Source organism: Triturus cristatus, chromosome 5_2 (genome assembly GCF_964204655.1).
Source record: "Triturus cristatus chromosome 5_2, aTriCri1.1, whole genome shotgun sequence".
Lineage (NCBI taxonomy): Eukaryota > Metazoa > Chordata > Amphibia > Caudata > Salamandridae > Triturus > Triturus cristatus.
In genome coordinates this window covers 699,120,301-699,140,845 of record NC_140588.1, presented here as the reverse complement: position 1 = coordinate 699,140,845, position 20,545 = coordinate 699,120,301, and the positions used below count along the sequence as shown (strand labels likewise).

The 20,545-nt window shown below is 43.9% G+C and overlaps 1 protein-coding gene across 2 annotated transcripts in view; it reads right to left on the bottom strand.

The window, feature by feature from the left end:
* Window positions 1–20,545, bottom strand: part of UTP14A (UTP14A small subunit processome component) — a 458,135-nt gene that overhangs the window by 323,764 nt on the left and 113,826 nt on the right. For both annotated transcript variants that reach the window (XM_085607771.1, XM_085607772.1), the window contains one exon: window positions 17,340–17,482. In XM_085607771.1, coding sequence (XP_085463897.1) covers window positions 17,340–17,482 — 143 coding nt within the window. The remainder of the gene's footprint in view (window positions 1–17,339; window positions 17,483–20,545) is intronic.

Below are 20,545 nucleotides of genomic sequence, written 5' to 3'. Positions count from 1 at the left end.
GGTGCTGAAACACAAGCACTTATAAACTCACCCAGCTGTCAACTACCAGCACTCTACCTACCCAGTCACTGTCCATGCACTTGTACAATGACTCCGGCATTAACACACGTAGTGCTACAGCCAAATGTGCACAATCTATGCAGGCGTCTAACCCCCTGCAGACTACTGATTCACTCCTGCAAAAATCAAGGTAGTAGCCATGTAGATCAGCAATCACAGTGTCACTCAGTCCACCCCTCCTATCATCCTGACAGAACCATGACTTTATCTAATCACTAAGCAGAAACACAAGCACTTACAAACTCACCCTGCTGTCAACTACCAGCACTCTACCTACCAAGTCACTGTCCATGCACTTGTACAATGACTCGGGCATTAACACACGCAGTGCTACAGTCAAATGTGCACAATCTATGCAGGCTCCTAACCCTCTGCAGACTACTGATTCACTCCTGCAATAATCCTGATAGAACTCATGCAGTGCCCCAATCAGACTGTCAATCTCTGTCCACTCATCCTGACAGAACCATGTCCTTATCTAATCTCTGTGCTGAAACACAAGCACTTGGAACCTCACCCTGCTGTCAACTACCAGTAGTTTATCTACCCAGTCACTGTCCATGCACTTGACCCTGTCACCAGGCAGGTCGCTCCGCTCACCGCCGCAAAGCCTCCCTGTGTGCCCTGAGCCCGCCGCTGCTGCCGCTCACATTTTGTTGTGTCCCGCTTCCCGATCGCCTGCATTCCGATTGAATGCAACTATTACTGTGTTTCTCTGCAGTTTTCTTCTGTGCCCCCGATTATCATTTTGCCCAGTGTCCACTTTTTGCCTTCTGTGACACCCGCCTGCTCACCCCTCCGTATTTCCCACCGCTGCATCTCCTGCGGCCCTGCCCCCTTGCTTCCCATTCGCCACCCCACTTCCGCCTCCCAGCTGCTCCTCCCTCCCTCAGGCCCACATATGGAGGCCGTGCAGCGGTAGAGAGAGCGACCCTTGACCCTGTCACCAGGCAGGTCGCTCCCCTCATCGCCGCACAGCCCCCCTGTGTGCCCTGAGCCCACCGCTGCTGCTGCTCACATTTTGTTGTGTCCCGCTACCCGATTGCCTGCATTCCGATCGAATGTAACTATTACTGTGTTTTTCTGCGGTTTTGTTCTGTGCCCCTGATTGTCTCCATTTTGCCCAGTGTCCACTTTTTGCCTACTGTAACCCCCGCCTGCTCCCCCCTCCGTATTTCCCGCCGCTGCGTCCCCTGCTGCCCTGCCCCCTGCTTCCCATTCGCCGCCCCGCTCCCGCTCCCGCCTCCCAGCTGCTCCTGCCTCCCTCAGCCCCACATATGGAGGCTGCGCAGCGGCCGTGCCGCTGGCGGCGCGCCTAAGGCAAGCCCGCCTGCGCCCGGACGCGCCTGGACCGCGCTCAGCGCCAGGACCCCTGGCCCCCACGAACATCTTGACGCCCGCCTCCGCTACGGCTCCAACACCCTCCACGCACTCAACGCCGGATGATCACGCACCTGCTGCCCGGCCGCCCCAAAGCGCACCCAAGGACCCTTCTCCTACCGGAACTGCAGCTTCACCAGCATCCAGCCCTCCAGCCCAGCCACCGAAGAACCCAACTTCCTCAGATGCATCCTGCTCAACACCCGCTCCGCCCGCAAACACGCCATCGAACTCTGGGACGTACTCGACACCAACGCCCCAGACGTCGCCTTCCTGACGGAGACCTGGCTGAACCCCTCCTCGGCACCCAACATCGCCATTGACACCATCTTCTCAGCAAGCACCCACGTCTCCTTCGACCGCACCACCGAACTCCACTGGATCGACCACCGCTGCATACACCACACCTTCGGAAACCCACCACACACCACCACACCCAACAAATGCCTCGCTGCAACTGGTGCAAGGTCACCGACAACCAGCTAACCACCGCCCTCGCCCAGAGCCCACCCGCAGACCCGACCGACCCTGACGCCGCAACCCGCAGCCTCAGACAGTGGATCGACAACTGCGCCAACACCCTCGCCCCGCTCAAGAAACCCCCCAACACCCACACCAGCAAGAGACTCAGCTGGTTCACCGAAGACCTCCAGTCCTCCAAGCAAACAACTGGACCCATGAAGAAACACCGGAAAGCTACGCAGCTCACAAGAACGCCACCCGCAGACACCACCACCACCTCATCAGATCCGCCAAAGGGACCTCCTTCAAAGACCGCCTAGACAACAACGCACACAACAGCAAAGAGCTCTTCAGCATCATGATGGAACTCTCCAACCCCAGCTCCAACACCAACGACATCCCACCATCTCAAGACCTGTGCGACTCGCTGGCCACCTTCTTCCATCGCAAGATCGCAGACATCCACGACAGCTTCAACGTCGTCACCACCCCAGCAACTGCTGAGACCCCTGCTACCACAACTACCACCCGCACCAACCGCCTGCTGGCCTGGACCAACATCAGCGATGACGACACCATCAAGATCATGAACACCGTCCACTCCGGATCCCCAGAAGACCCCTGCCCACACCACATCTTCAACAAAGCCAGCAGCACCATCGCACCCCACCTCCGGAAAACCATCAACATCTCCTTCGAGGCAGCGACTTTCCCGGAGAGCTGGAAGCACGCAGAGATCAACGCCTTACTCAAGAAACCCAAGGCGGACCCCAAGGACCTCAAGAACTTCCGACCCATCTTGCTGCTTCCGTTCCCGGCGAAGGTCATCGAAACGGCAGTCAACAAACAACTGACCAGCTTCCTCGAAGAAAACAACATCCTGGACCCATCCCAGTCTGGGTTCCGCAGCAATACCAGCCACGAGACTGCCCTCATTGCCACCACTGATGACATCAGGACCCTGCTTGACAACAGAGAAACCACAGCCCTCATCCTCCTGGACCTGTCAGCAGCCTTCGACACGGTCTGCCACCGCACACTAAGAACACGCCTCCACGACACCGGAATCCAAGAGAAGGCCTTGGACTGGACCACCTCCTTCCTCTCCGGCAGAACTCAGAGCGTCCGCCTCCCTCTTCCACTCCGAAGCCACCGAGATCATCTGCGGCGTCCCCCAAGGCTAATCCCTCAGCCCAACGCTGTTCAACGTCTACATGGCACCGCTCGCCCACGTAGCACGACGACACGACCTCAACATCATCTCCTACGCCGACGACACCCAGCTGATCCTCTCCCTCACTAAAGACCCCCACACCGCCAAAACCAACCTCCACGAAGGAATGCAGGTCATCGCCGACTGAAGCTGAACTCGGACAAGACGGAGGTCCCCATCTTCGGACCCACCCCCTCGGCCTGGGACGACTCCTGGTGGCCGACTGCACTAGGAGCACCCCCTACACCCACCGACCACGCACGCCATGTAGGGGTCATCCTCGACTTCACCCTCTCCATGACGAAGCAGGTCAAAGCCGTATCCTCCCTCCTGCTTAAACACCCTCCGCATGCTTCGCAGGATCTTCAAGTGGATCCCCACCGAAACGAGAAGGACGGTCACCCAGGCCCTCGTCAGCAGTAGACTGGACTAAGGCAACGCACTTCCGCCTCATCCTCTACATCCCTCGCCGCAGCCACATCACACCCCACCTGAGAGACCTGCACTGGCTCCCCATCAATAACCTTCAAGCTCCTCACCCACGCACACAAGGCACTCCACAACACCGGACCAGCATACCTCAACAGTCGACTCTATACCCCCACTCGCCGGCTTCGCTCCGCAGACCGCGCCCTCGCCACCGTCCCCAGCATCCGAAGAGTGACCGCCGGCAGCAGATCATTCTCCCACCTCGCCGCCAAGACATGGAACACCCTCCCCATCCGCCTGCGGCAGACCGAAGACCTCCTAACCTTCAGGAGGCATCTCAAGACCTGGCTCTTCAAACAGTAGCAGCATCCCCCCCTCCAGCGCCTTGAGACCCTCACGGGTATGTAGTGCGCTTTATAAATACTATGATTGATTGATTGATTGTAAAATGACTCTGGCATTAACACACGTAGTGCTACAGCCAAATGTGCACAATCTATGCAGTCCCCTAACCCCCTGCAGACTACTGATTCACTCCTGAAAAAATCCAGGTAGTGCTCATGCAGTGCCCCAATCACACTGTCACTCTCTGTCCACTCTTGCAATCACCCTCACAGAAGCATGTCCTTATCTAACCTCTGTGCCAAAACACAAGCACTTATAAAGTCACCCTGCTGTGAACTACCAGCACTCTATCTACCCAGTCACTGTCTATGCACTTGTAGAATGACTCCGGCATGAAGAGACACCGTGCTACAGTCAAATGTGCACAATCTATGCAAGCCCCTAAACCCCTGTAGACTACTGATTCAGTCCTGTAATAATCTAGGTAGTACCCATGCAGTGCCCCAATCACACTATCAGTCTCTGTCCACTCTTGCAATCATGCTGACAGAAGCATGTCCTTATGTAATCTCTGTGCCAAAACACTAGCACTTATAAACTCACCCTGCTGTGAACTACCAGCACTCTATCTACCCAGTCACTGTCCATGCACTTGTACAATGACTCATGCATTAACACACGTAGTGCTACAGCCAAATGTGCACAATCTATGCAGGTGTCTAACCCCCTGCAGCCTACTGATTCACTCCTGCAAAAATCCAGGTAGTAGCCATGGAGATCAGCAATCACAATGTCACTCTCTGTCCACTCTTCCTATCATCCTGACAGAACCATGACTTTATCTAATCACTATGCAGAAACACAAGCACTTTAAACTCAGCCTGCTGTCAACTACCAGCATTCTGCCTACCAAGTCACTGTCCATGCGCTTGTACAATGACTCAGGCATTAAGAGACACAGTGCTACAGTCACATGTGCACAATCTATGCGGTCCACTAACCCCCTGCAGAGTACTGATTCACTTCTGCAATTACCCAAGTAGTAGCCATGTAGAACGTTATACACAATGTGTTTCTTTAGTAATACAATAGTATATTTTATAAATTTATTTTAATAATGTCATAGATACCTTTTTTTTTTTTAACAGGTATTGTTCATCATCATTAAAAAAAACTTATGACTAGAATAACACAAAAGAGGAAACAACAAAAAAAGGAGTATTATTTGAAGAAAACAGAATAGCAAAAATTAGATGGACTACAACATGTGGGGAAAAAAGAAAAAGTCTTCTGGTAAGAGAACAAAATAATTTATTAAAAAACTTTCAAAAGCTAAAAACAGTGTACACAATGTGGACTGTACAAAAAATGCCGCAACAACAAAGAAGAATAAAAAGAAAAAAGGAGAAGTTAATGGAAAAATGCATTCTGAAGAATTAATGTATGGTAAAAGGAGAAAGAATCAGTTTGAAGAAATTAGAAAATGAATGTTTTACAATAAAGGTGTTTTTAATTTGTTGAAAGATGTGAAGAAATATAAAAAAAAAATAGCATTTTATAAAAAGAAGAAACAGATTGAAACTCTTGTTGAGAAGGCTTTTCAATTAAAAAGGAAATTATTCATTTTAGTTTTAAACAGAATTCGATCACTTGATAAGCCAATACATTTTATGAAGGCCAAAAGTAAGAAGAAGAGAGTAATTAACAGAAGTAACTTTTGTGATATTTTTTTGGGTGAATGGAAACACTTCAGGTTCAGAGCCTTTTTTTAATGAAGAGAGTTATTTTCAAACCAATACATTATTGCTTGCAGTTGATACCAGTGGTCGAGCTTATGAAGTTAGAAATGGTTGTCCAATTGAGAAAGAGAAGATGGTTCCCAGAAATGTAGAAGAAGTGATAGCTGATGAAGTTCTAGGAAGACGTTCTAAAGCTCCAGTGTATACTTGGGATTGTAGTAGTATATGCAGTATACGACAAATTCCCTCTTACTACCCATGCAGCCTAGGAATCCTCCTGTTACTCCCATGCACTTCCTCAATCACCCATGCAGCAATATATTCTTATCCTATCAATCCGCCAATACCTAAGCACTTATAAATTCACCAGGCATTCTCTTTGCAGCACTGTAATCATTCCAATTACTAGTCATGTACTTATGGAGTGGCCTAGCCAGTAACACAAGTATACCTACAATATTCTCTGCACAATGCATACAGACCTTTAACCAGCTATATGGTGTATTGGTACACTTCTCTTAATATCTAGTTAGCACTTATGGAGTGTAGGAATCCTCCTATCAGTCCCATGCATTTCTGCAATCACCCATCCAGCACTATCTACTTATCCTATCACTTCACCAATACCTAAGCACTTATAAATTCACCATGCACTCTGTTTGCACCACTGTAATAATTCCAGTTACTAGTCATGTACTTATGGAATGGCCTAGTCACTAACACAAGTACAGGTATAATATTCTGTACAATATACATACAGAGGTGTAACCACATACATACTATTGATACACTCTTACAAACACCCAGTTAGTACCCATACAGGCTAAGAATCCTCCTGTCAGTCCCATGCACTTCTCCAATGACCCGTCCAGCACCATCTACTTATCCTATCACTCCGCCAATACATAAGCACTTATAAATTCACCATGCACTCTCTTTGCAGCACTAATCATTCCAGTTATTAATCATGTACTTATGGAATGGTCTAGCTACTAACACAAGTACAGGTACATTATTCTGTGTAGTATACATACAACTGTAACCACATACATACTATTGATACACTCTTACAAACACCCAGTTACTACCCATGCAGGCTAGGAATCCTCCTGTCAGTCCCATGCACTTCTCCAATAACCCATCCACCACTATCAACTTATGCTATCACTTTGCCAATTTTTATCCACTTATATATTCTTCAAGCACTCTGTTTGAAGCAGTGTAATCATTCCACTTACTAGTCATGTACTTATAGAATGGCATAGCCTCTAACACGAGTACACCTACAGTATTCTGTGCACAATGCCTACACACCTCTAACCACATATATACTATTGGTACACCCCACTAAATACTGAAGTAGTACCCATGCAGCCTGGGATTCCTCCGGTTAGTCTCGTGCATTTCCTTAATCATCCATCCAGCACTATTTTCTTATCCTATCACTCCATCAATACCTAAGCACTTATAAATTGACCATCTACTCCATTTACAGCACTGTGATAATTCAAATTAATAATGATGTTCTTATGGAATGGCCTAGGCACCAACACAAGTACACCTACAATAGTCTGTGCACAATCCCAACAAACATCTAAGCATATACATACTATTTGTACACTCCACTAAATACTGAAGTAGTACCTATATAGTCTAGGATTCCTCCTGTCAGTCTCATGCACTTCCTCAATCACCCATCCAGCACTATGTACTTATCGTATTACTCTGCCAATACGTAAGCACATATGGAGCAGATTTACAAGCCCCCTGCGCCACTAGTACATCACTTTTTGTGACGTAGTGGTGGTGCTGGGGGCACCTCCATATTTACAAGGAGAGGAAGAGCAACCCTGCATCCTCTCCTTGAAAATACGGCCCCTTCATAAGCAGCACTTTGTGTTGAAGGGGCGTTCCATTTGTGTTGCTGTGTATGTTCCCACACAACACCCATGGAACAAGACACATCCCTAGATTTACTAGAAATCATAAATCTGGACGTGTGTGAATGCTGCACCACCCTAGAGGTGACGTAGCAAGCCGCAATGAGGAGAAATGTTTTCATGTCTCCTAATTTTTTACTCTTTCAGTGCGTGCTACATTCTACGCCATGCATTGGAAGGAGGAAAATGCCTTTAGTGATTGTTTTTGTTCAGGAAGGTGTTCCTTCATGCACAAAAACCAAAAACAATCTGCCCACGATGCAGGCATCCTTGCACCATGGTGCAAGGGTGCCAGTGCTAGCACATGGCTACAGTTTGTGCGCCAGTGCAGAGGGAAGCACAGAGATGCAACATATTCATGTAAATAAGTTGCATCCCTGTGCTTCAGAAGTGTTGCAGCGCAGTGCAGCAAAAGGGGTTGCGGTGCCACACTACAGCACTTCCTCATACATCTGCCCCTATAAATTCACCATACACTACTAATGCATTCTTTCAGTCAATCATGTTCTACACATATATTCAACCAAACTTTCAGACATTACCATGCAATTATATGTTTTTTTCCAACCAGATAAGGTAGTTCTGACAAGAACTTTTTTTTTCTTCTTTTTTCTTTTGTATTTTTTTTTTTTTTTTTTTAACAATTTTGTATTTTTTGTGGTGTTTTTTCAAAAACTGAACAAAAAAAGGAACCAAGTAAACAGGTAAATTGTGGAATTAGTTATCATTCCAAAAACAACAACAACAACAAAAATTAACAGCGGTGGTTGCGTTGGGCAGCACAAACTGCATCCACCGACTGCTCGCCATAGCAGATGATTTTTTTGCACTTCACACAGTGCTGTTCCAAAAACGCAAATTCTGCCCTTATGTCCATAGGAGGTGTAGGTTGTGACGCTCCTGAGGTGCTAGCAACTGCTGTTGGTGGATTTTCTGGAGCACGCCTCATTTCCTCCCGAGCAAGATTCCAGGGGTTAATGATGTGCAAATGCTTATACATACTCGCTGTTCCAAAGGAGTATTTCTTCTCACGTCCTCGCGACAGGACCCTGCCACACAGCAAGCATGTCACCTTTGTAGCATTCACCTTCTTTTGTCCGTCTGGAAAAGTGAAGAACTTCCAGACACTTCTTCTTCTAAAACTAGCTGCACCTGCTGCTCCTCTCCAGGTGCCATTTTTGTTCTGGCAAAAAAAAACACCCAAAAAAACCAAACAGGTTCAAGTTGGAGAAGAGATGCTTCTCTGAAGATGGTCCAATAAGAATGATTAAAATGGGCGGGGGTCCTTCAATAGTTAGAGTGGGAAATGTAATGAACCTATCAAATCTTTTTTTTTTTTTTAAGGTCACATGGGAGTTGCGCACCCTGCGCTCACGAAGAACGCACTCAACACGACTCCGCAAAAATATATTTAAACATAATATTAGTTTATTACAAGTAGAAATATATTATTTTTATGAATACCTTAGATAATCTCTTGCCCGAATATGTACATTAAAGACACATACATATCATTTTAATATATAAAAACTTTAGCGGGAACCGCGCACCCAGCGCGCCCCACATATGACGTCACGCGGGGCCCACCACAGCGCAAGCGTCGCATACCGTAATGCGCATGTGTCGTGAATACGCGGGAGCAGGAGTCACGCATCGGTCGCATACCTATCGCGCACACCACGTAATATAATACGTAGATCACGTAACTGGAAAACACGTACCCGTCGCACACCGTACGCGGATCTTTCGCGACTTCTCCAAAATGGCGGCTTTAATGCGCGCACCCATCGTGTTAAGTACGCTTTGGGTGCGCGACTTTTTGTTGATTTTTTGGTAAATAAATTATAAATATACTAAAATAAAAAAAACAATTATAGTATGTCAGTTTTCATTATTTTTTTTTACAATTTTCAGAATAGTAAATTGTTAAATAAATAACATATTTATAAATTAACAGTTAAAAAAAATCTTCAAATAGGTATAACTACTATTATACTTAAAAATTAGCATTTAAAAAAAACCTTTGAAATTCACTGAAAATACCATAGGTTTCAGGCACATTATAGTTAGAAATTAGCATTGAAAAAACCTTTGAAATTCAATGAAAAAACCATAGGTTTCAGGCACATTATAGTTAGAAATTAGCATTTTAAAAACCTTAGAAATTTACTGAAAAAACCATAGGTTTTAGGGAAAGTTATACTTATATTAGTTGGGCATTTCACTTGTACAAAACCAGTGAAATTCCCCTGTTATAGTTAGCTAACTATAACTCGCACCCCCGCAACGCACTGCTGATGACGTCACATATTACATCACTCATGACATGGTCAGTGACCTCACTGATGACATCATCCATGTGATAATTTCATGCATCTTCTCACACCCTAATATAACTTGATACACCCACTCTAAATTACAGACTGCCATTCTCAAAACCATAGACACTCCAACACCAATAACTACATACCCACTCATGGATTCTTAGGTCTACACATACATCCACTCACTCACTTGAACAATCACTCATACTTACGGTCACTCAGTACAGGACTATCATATGCACTCATACACCTATATAGACACTCACACACTGCCACTCATCCATAGATGTATTCACACACCTAGTCAGTCATGCAAATAATTTATCACACTCCCATTTACTCACCTATACAGTTATACACACACCAGCTCGTTTACTCATACAAATAGTAGCATATTCTTACGCTCTTAAACAATCACTGATACAAGCACACACTCATCCATACAGCCACTCTCACAATCACACACTCTCACTTACAGCCATTGAAATACTCTAAGATACATATATACCGCCTTTCACATATGTAGTGTCTCACACATGTACCACTGAGATATACATTCACTCACTAACACACCCAAACACACTCACCCACCCATACAGTCCATCACATATGCACTCTTGAAACCATGCGCCCAGTGATTCACCCACTCACACATCTATGCAAAGAGTCACACACACCCCACCCATACAAATACTCAGGCACCCATAGAGATACTCAGACAACCAATAAATAACTCATCAATAACTCATATAGACACTCATGTCACTTTTTACAAACCCATGCAGCTGCTAACACACCAACACACAGACGGATACAGACATTCACACAGTTTAGTCACTAACCCATGCATTCAGTAACGTACATTTAATCACTCACTTAGAGTCAGTCACGCACCTACTAAATCATCCATTCAGACACTTATACACCCACTCATTCTTCAATACGCCTTTCCCTATATATATTAAACATATTTAAACTTTACAGAAACACACAGTCACTGGATGATGTCATCAGTGATGTCACTGACCAGGTCATGAGTGATGTAATATGTGACGTCATCAGCGGTGCATTGCGGGGCCGCGAGTTGTAGTTAGCTGAACTAACTAGAACGGGGGAATTTCACTGGTTTTGTATGAGTGAAATGTCCAGCTAACTATAACTTTCCCTAAAATCTATGGTTTTTTCAGTGAATATATCTATCTATCTATCTATCTGACCGGAGCGCCCCACCAGTTTTGAAATTTCGCGAAGATTCGTCAACCGGCGCCAAAGATATTCCAAATAGAATGTTGTGGATTTCCTATGGATAAAAGGCCCTAACTATAACTACCTACTGGCGACCGCCAGTAGGATGGAGATATATATATATATATATATCCAGCAACAAGGTTCGCACCATTTGGAAAAGGCCTCACAGACTGGTGAAACATTCCAGAGTGGGAGATGCAGCGGGTGGGGTATGAACATAGTGCCAAAGTTCTCCGCCGAACGCGTTTCGGGCAAGACGCCCTTAATCACCGGCAATAAAGGAAGCAAACAATAAAAAACAGTCACCATTTTATTTCAAATAAGCCCTGCCCACCCGGGCCTCCGGGCATTCTGTTACTTGAAGTGCTGTCTTGTATTGCCACAGTGGGTTTCCTGTTAATGCCCCTCATAAAAATAGGAATTAAAAAAACCCCAGTGGGTTGGCAACAAGGTCCATCACCTTTACCCCTGCCAGTGCCATACCACCACAGGGATATCACTCCGTCATCAGAACCACGCCATCGTGGTCTCTCGATCCGCTATTCTGCGGCGTGCCTTTTCCTCGATCGGGCCAGCCGACTTAAATCCAACAACAAGGTTCGCACCATTTGGAAAAGGCCTCACAGACTGGTGAAACATTCCAGAGTGGGAGATGCAGCGGGTTGGGTATGAACATAGAGCCAATGTTTTCCCCCGAACGAGTTTTTGAGCAAGACGCCCTTGTTCACCAGCAACGAAGGAAGCAAACAAGAAAAAACAGTCATCATTGTATTTCAAATAAGCCGGGCCCACCCGGGCCTCCGGGCATTCTGTTACTTGTAGTGCTGTCTTGTATTGCCACAGTGGGTTTCCTGTTAATGCCCCTCGTAAAAATAGGAATGAAAAAACCCTAGTGGGTTGGCAACACGGTCCATCACCTTTGGCCCTGCCAGTACCAAGCCCCCCACAAGGAAACCACTTTGTCATCAGAACCACGCAATCGTGGTTTCTCGATCCGCTATTCTGCGGCGGGCCTTTTCCTCCTGAAATAATAGGTCTTCCCGGAGGATTTTTGGGGTCTTTATGTATCTTTCAGGAGGACATACAGGAGTGGGGATCTGGGGTTCTCGTTAAGTAGATATTTTGCTTCTTTTTTGGACAGCCACCCGTTATCTTCTCCCCTTTGAATTAGTTGCATCAATTTGTTTTTAATCATTTGTGTGAGGTCCTGTTCGAAATTACGATAGTGGTCTTTATTAATAAGTGGTCTACTGATTTCAGCTTCATATTGTGCACTCTCCATAAGGTTGATTGCCCCGACCTTGTCGGCGGGCTTGATAATCATGTCTTGGTGCACAGGACCTCCCACAAATGATTAAAACAAATTGATGCAACTAATTCAAAGGGGAAAAGATAACGGATTTCGGGAGTAAATTCGATATTGGAAAGACGGGCAAAATATGTCGATACGGTTTTAAAACCGCTTGTCAGCACCCCTGTGAGTTACCTACGAGATACCGTGCAGCCAATTAACATCCCAGAAGGGCACCAGTTTGATGAACAAAACAAACTTCTAGTTACCCTAGATATCGTAAGCCTTTATACCAATATGCAGCAAAAATCAGGCTTGGAAGCACTGCACTACTTCTTAGAAAAAAGGTCAAGACCACACAATATCCCCACAGAGTATTTGGTGGAAATGGCTGCAATATGTTTGAAGTACAATTTCCTTCAATTCAACGATGAGAAATATTTACAAATAAAAGGTACCACGATGGGGTGTCCATTTGCCCCAGAAATGGCAGTCCTGTTTATGGCACTCTATGAAGATCAATGGATATACAATCATAATCTATATGACGGCCACATAATTATGTGGCGCAGGTACATAGACGACGTGGTGATGCTATGGAGGGGTAAGCTAGAAACACTTGAAGGTTTTAAAGTATGGCTAAATCATGTTTTTGCATAAATCAAAGAAACCCCAACATCCAGTTCACGGTGAATGCCAGTAATGAGAAAATCAATTTTCTGGATCTCATGATAAGACATGACGAAGGTACCATCTACACCACACTTTACACAAAGCAACACCCTTTTAAATTTTTCCAGTTTTCACCTACACAATTTGAAAGAAAATCTTCCCTTCAGTCAATTCTTGAGAATTAGGCGTAACTGCTCGAAGAAAGAAGATTATTTTGAAAATGCAAAAATAATACTTGAAAAATTAGTTGAGAGAAACTACCCACGAAAGCTAACGAAACGGGCGATGAAAAGGGCCTGGGAGGCACGCCTAACCCCCAAAGACAGATCTAAAGAAACACCCCTGGTCTGTGCAACAACATTTTCGACAATGAAAAACGAGAAAGAAAATCGTAAAAAAGAATTGGAACACAGTAAGAGGAATTGAGATCTTTAAAGACCTTCCAGTCTTCGCCCTGAAGAAAAACAAGAGCATTAGATACCACCCGGTACGGGCAAACACACAGATAAAAATACATCAGCCCACGCTACAGTCAATGTTGGCCCTTCAACTGGTATTAGGACACCACAAATGTGGGAACTGTAACCTATGCTCAAGCGATGTAGAAGGAAGTCTCTTCAACTATTGACATAAAAGTATTCACCATAATGAGTTTACCAACTGCAACACGTCAACGTTATATACTGCATTATGTGTCCCTGTAATTTGGTATATGTCGGCCAGACAACCCAACAAGTAAAGAAACGGATCACACAGGACAAATCCAGAATAAAATGCAAAGTGCTGAATGCACCAATGGTGGAACACTACCTTCGGAATGATCATGGTCCGAATGATATCAAATGGACCATTCTGAAACATGTCACAGATACAGAGAGGGTGCTGGCCCGTTTTGAAGCAAAATTAATATTGAAATTGGGGACAACCGACCATGGTTTGAATGAAATGACAGAAATCATGCATTTCTGTTAAACCATCTCCAGTTCCGAAAATTAAACCCTGCCCGAAAAACTGTTTCAACAACAGTGATCTTAAACACCAATTCCCTTTCATGTCCCTGAGAAGACTCGAAGCCCTCACTTTCCAACCAACACACAATTGTACCATAAATTAAGGTCAAAGACTCCGATACAAGACAAAGGGTAAAGCAGCTGACGGAACCTATGCAAAGCTTCCAACAAAAACCACTAGTTCGAAAACCACACAAGCCAAAGCGTTTTGCCTCAAGGAAAATGAGATCATCTCCATTGACCTCAACTTCCCTCCATTCCTCTAAGAAACAGAAGCCATAGATTGCCAAATGACATTGTGACACTCCTCTTGCCTCAACCATGTGAATCCCTGAAAGTCATCAGATCGATCAACCGCATTCTATCATGCAGACAGTCAGCGTCAGAGTTGCTATAACAACCACGTAAGAAGCAACATCACAACTACCATGACAGGAAACCAGGCACGTCAGCCCGGAAGTTAGGCATAAAGAACAAGACTCTTGATATGCCCATCCAATGAGGCGTGATGATGTCATAACACGCCCACCCTAAGGACTTGTACCCGAAACCGGCCGCACATTCAACAACGCTGTCGGAAAGACGAACTATGCGGAGACGCTGAGACGAATGAAAGGACCGAAGAAAAGAAATTTGACCTGCGCGCTTTAAGGTAACGCGACACCTAAAACATCAAAGGGCACTGAGAGAAGACGCAATAAGTGCATGTCCGAGCACGAGCTATCATGCAAAATGGGCAAACCAGCACGGACTAACACACGAATAGGCAAGAGAGCACAACGGGAGTAACAAACTTTAAGCCACACCTAGAGCACAACTCGCGAAATGTGCACAAAATTTCGGCTGCCACAAAACATACATTTTCAGGCACTCGCCCCATAAGTCACCCGTGCATGAGACTAACATGTTTGTGAAGTCTGTTGACCTTACGCATACCTTTTTAAACGCTGCTGCGAAACATTCATTTAAACGCTCTTGTGAAAATCTTATATTCAGACCTACCTGACCCCTCCTTTTAATATTAATTTTAACATTAATATTTCTAGAAAAATTGGTACAAAGAAACAGAAGACCCCAAAGAGGTCCCACAAGCCACACAGCAAGATTTCAGCTCCAGCTAACCGATGACAGACACCAAGTATGGGTAACCCCGATAACTCAGTAAAAACGTGATTCAACCATGTCATTTTTATTACTTGTCATTTACTGCCAAACCAGAGCATTAAAAAGAGATGGAGCGAAGAAAGAAGCCCCTCGTTTGTCAAACCTACTAAATTTTACATTTAAAAAAAATGGACCAGAGCATTGGCCTTCCCCTTTCCATTTCTTATGTCTTAGAGTTATGGCTGCACACGTTGGTCATTATCTATTCAGTCTAACAGGACGTGCGCATGAACAAAGAGGTAGTAGGCCACAAGAAGCAAGTTCCTGGCTGGAAAAGCGAACAATAAAAATTGTGGATGCAGAATATGAGAAAAACTCCTGTTCCAAAAGAGTTACTTTGAATTTCAAATGACTGACCTGGCTAGCCATGCTTGCTTTGAAATCCCCTTTGGTTCATCCTGTGCTGAGTCAGTTAAGAGTACTTACTGTAGTTGCGGACCTAAATTGAATTACAAATAACCCCCACCAATGAATACATTTTCAGGAAGTTGAACGAACAAAATCTTCAGGGGCTTGGAATAATCAGGAAACCAGGAGGAAAAAAACGAGTCCTTCCTGTTTGTTGCAAGAAACTTATCAGGAGAATTAAAATGTCAGCGCAAAAAGTAGCCAAAGAAAACCCATACCGCAAGACTGGTGTTCAGATATCCTCACTTGTCATGGAAATCAACTAAAGCTGATCTCATACTGCAAGGATTTGAGGAAGTCCTCCATATCTTTAAGAATCAAAATGTAAAGAAGCAGAATTATGGTAGTGTTCTACGAACCCATTTGTTTTGAAATGGAAGGGTATTCTAATATAAGCCCTGAATATGATGATGAATTCTAAGAATGTATCTGGGAAGGATCACATGTTGGAGAAATAAGTGTTCAAGTCTAAAATCGTCAAACTGCAATCTATGCAGTGCCAAAGAAAGGCGTATTCTCAAACTGAAAACTAAACCTATGTACAGGCAAGACTATTCACACACTTCTAGCAGCACACTTGCCGACATGCAATCAAAACATACAGACTTGAAAAGAACAAAACTAAGAACTTGGTGCCACGAAAATCAAAGTCAGCATTCATTAGGTCACTATTTTAACACGTATCTGCCAGATTTGTCACATATGCCCAGTGAGTGCTAGATGCCTCAGTCTTTGACACCTGCATCATTTACTGTTCTCTAAAAATGGTACATTTTGAGGATTCTATTCGTTTTATAGGACTAAATTAAAGTAGTATTTAAGATGGTACCATGCATATTGTTTCGAAGTCCCAGACACATTTTTCCAATCGCAGCGACACAATAACCTGGAGAGCCATCTGAAGCAATCATATATGAAACTGAAGACATAGGTGCTGTACCCACATACCATTATCATCAACATGTCTAAGAAAAAAATAGTACTCCTTATGTTCAAAGTAGGTACATATTATTTACCAAGGTTTCATGCACATCATTTGTCAAATGTATTCAAAAACATCCGTACACAAACGTACATGTATACTGGCTCTGTGAGTATTTTGTACAGTATAGGTAATGAGAAGTCTGTATCCTTTCAATCTCAAATTTGAGACTCTGTTTTCAATGGCAATTAATCAATTGATCTTTTCATAGCATCCATTGGCAGAAGCTTGGTGTTACGCACTGCTTGACAAGGCCATACCCTACTTCTCATAATAGGATTTTGCATTTTAAAGATACTATGGAACACTAAATAAACAATATTCTAAATGAAATATCATCTGCTGAGTTTCATCTGTCATTGGCAAATACCATAATTGCTTGTCACAAAGTCCTTAAAATCTCTTGTCCCCAGTTGAATAGCCTTCACTTACACTGGGCAGTTATGAAATGTTTCACACAGATTTTGACAAAAAGGACTTTGCTTTTAAGGTCCGACTGTATCCTAGACAATTATGATTTATGGTGAATGCAGACCAAAAATTATGCTATACTAAAGCCGCCTGTGTTATTTCCAGTAAAGTTTGAATAAGACCAAATAGACTACTAGGTCTGTAGTTACAGTGAAAATTCCAAGTTACTCCACAAGAGAATACAGCCTACTTTCCACTTACTCTCTGTGTTTCCTGCTTGCTGAGGGGCAGTTCCACAGACTTTTTGGTCTTGAGTTTATTTAACTGCTTCTTAACAGTTGCTAACGAGGAGGAAGGTTTGATGGGTTTCATTAGCTCTGAAAGATGGATCTTCTCACCGGCACCTGTGGAAAGTAAGTAAATTAGTAAATAGCCCAGTGCTAGTTTATTTCCACACTTCCTCTCTCTCAAACAATTGCATTCATGCTCAGCCTACTGATCTACCTGAAATCTGTGTTTCACACCTAATGTTCATCTTCCACATGAAAAAAACAGTTGAATCTGCTCAAAATTAGTTCTACGTTGTAAATAAAAATCAAGCCACTGACCCCAGTTTCAGAAATGCTGGGGAGTTTTCAACAGAAGCAATTAAAGTGCTGTATTACCCAGTTTACATAAAACTCCCCCACTACCAGACAGCCACTTTACATGTCACAGCTGGCTCCGCACCAGTCCCATAAACTGCAATCAGGTCACCTCCATTCAGAACTCACTGTTACGAGCCCCACTTCAATCTGAAGCAATGTTATGGCCCAGCACTTTCCGACCGGCCTTTTAATACCCTTCTTTTGGTGTGCTTGGGTTAAATTATACACTCCTGAGGGTTAGGCCCACTCCACTTCTTTTAATAGCCAAGTTATTTAGAAGGCTATTGAAGAGTGCTTTTCCCAAGAAATCATATACAGTAACGTAATAAAAGTTAAGCAGTTTAAAGTAGCACAGTCTCATCTCATGTTGCGGAATTGCTGAACGTATAAAGCGGACATGCTGTACCATTTTTCATTCTTTTATTTTATTAATTATTATTTCCCAAAGTTCATTAAAAATTGCATTATAAAGAGTTTGAAGATTTTCTTACTGACATTCTTCTTGTAGCGTATCCAGAACAGTACCTTATTTTCCCAAAATCATAACAGGAATTTGTTTGCAGCCTCATAACATTTCAAATGAAGTCAATTCTGTAGCCCTCTTACAACCATCAATTGATTTGCAAAAGCAGCAAATACGTGTTTCGCCCCCAACATGGCTTGCAAGACTGGGGCTTTTGCAAAGCTGTGATATTGGAGAAACAGTTATGATGCAAAGCCTATTTATTGTACCATTATAATTATTAGTCACAAAAGTGAGTCTAATGTGACTGTTTAATATCTATTGCTCCCTTCCAAAATGGGATGTGTGCTTATATTAAAACCTGTGAGTTATTGCGCACTGGCATTCTAAGGGTTCTAATAAACATTAAGTACTTTGCAGAAGTACTGATATTACTTTATTGTTATTTTAAGACTCCTTGAATGTCTCATAGTTTTGGAAGGATATATTTAGATAAAATAAAATATATTAATGAGAACATTTATGAGGTAACAAGTATCGACATGATAATTATAGGTAATCTTCGGTGTCCATTTAATTCCGTCCTTCAAGTAAAATAAAGGTAGGGTATAATCAATCAAATACAAATAAAATCAAGACAAGGGAACAAATGGCCAGTGTTGAAGCTTGATCATAGAAATTAATCTTAAGCGTTCTAGTTGGAATCACTATATACAGGCAGGACACAATTGTAATGAGAACGCTGTGTGTCCATATGTGTCTGTGTGTGTCCATATTGCTGTCAAGTCCAAGTAAGAAATCAAATATTATAAAGGTTTCCCGTTCTGGAGACAAACCGCAATTACATATTTGGTAGTGGTGGCACAGCATGTCAACTTCATACAGTCAACAATTCTGCAACATGTGGTATATTCCATAACTGCGCTACTTTAAACTGTATTTCAATACTGTATACAAATTCTTGGGAAAAACTCAATATTCTGAAGAATAACTTGGCTATTCCAAGAGGTGAAGTTTGCCTAACCCTCAAGAGTGTATAATTTCTCGCCAGTCGAGGAGGTTTCTGGGGTCTAACAGCTGCTTGAGCCACAGGTGACAGCGGAGTACCAGGTGGGGACCATATCGGGTGAGCTACTCCAAAGAGCAAGACTGCTACCCCATCAGAGGAACTAGCCCTCCCTGCTACCCAATACACTTCCAAGGAAGGAGTAGGAAAGTGTAAAAGAAATGGCGTGCTACTTCTGAAAACCAGTGCAGCACATGACCTTCCAATCACCAACATGATCTTCCATCTCGCTACTCGCAACAGGACTTTGTGGATGCCCCCCCCCCCCCCCAAGCACTGCAATCTGATCAACTATGTCATCATCAGGAGGAGGGACAGACGGGATGTCAGGGTGACAAAGGCTATGTGCTGCGCTGACAGACTTATCATAAGCTCATACTATCTAAAATAAAGCTCTGTGTCATGCCAAAGAAATGACCACAAGGCTGTACGGGCCTCAACAGGATCAATGTGTACAAGCTGAAGAAAAGTAGCATTACTGAAAATCTAGTGAAAACACTAGAGAATGAGCTTGTTGATTTTTGTCTTGAGGCTGATGCGGGGGAAAGACTGGGACCGATTCCGCAACACGGTCTACACAGTTACATCAAAGGTATTAGGGCCCTTCACATGCAGACATCAAGACTGGTTTGACGAAATTGATGTGGAAATCTGTGCCTTACTTTCTGAAAAGCATCGCCTGCATCGGGTCCATTAGAATGACCCATCCTCAGCGGCAAAGAAGGCAGACTTCATTAATGTTTGCAGAACTGTACAAAACAAACTGTGCAAAACCTGTTTCTGAGCGCCAAAGCAGATGAGATACAGGCATACGCAGACAGAACGATTCCAAGAGGCTTTATGAAGCACTCAGCACACGAAATTTTGAGCAAAGTCATTGATGGTAGACCATCTGAAACGTTGCCTCGGAAGAATTAGTAGAGTTCAAACAAGAAGTCAAAGGAGGTTATTACATCACCAAGAGTGGTAGAGTAGAGGGCTTATAGGGATGCATCAGAGCAGACAGACGGACCTTAGACAGGTAACCAATGAAAGACAATATGACAAGAGCACGATGCACGGATCACCAGAACACAGGATTAGGGAGTGATTAATGAGTTAAGAAGATAACCAGCCTGTCGTACCTGTAGCAGCTAGGAAGGCAAACAATAGGAGCATGGGAGTGTGGCCCAAAGGCCTAAACTTAAAAAAAATGTCGAGGGGAAGGATAACTCGTGGGAGCGATTGTGATGGGCAGAGATCAGAATGTTTGAGACAAGGGAAAAAGCGGTTTAAGAGGAGTGGCAATTTT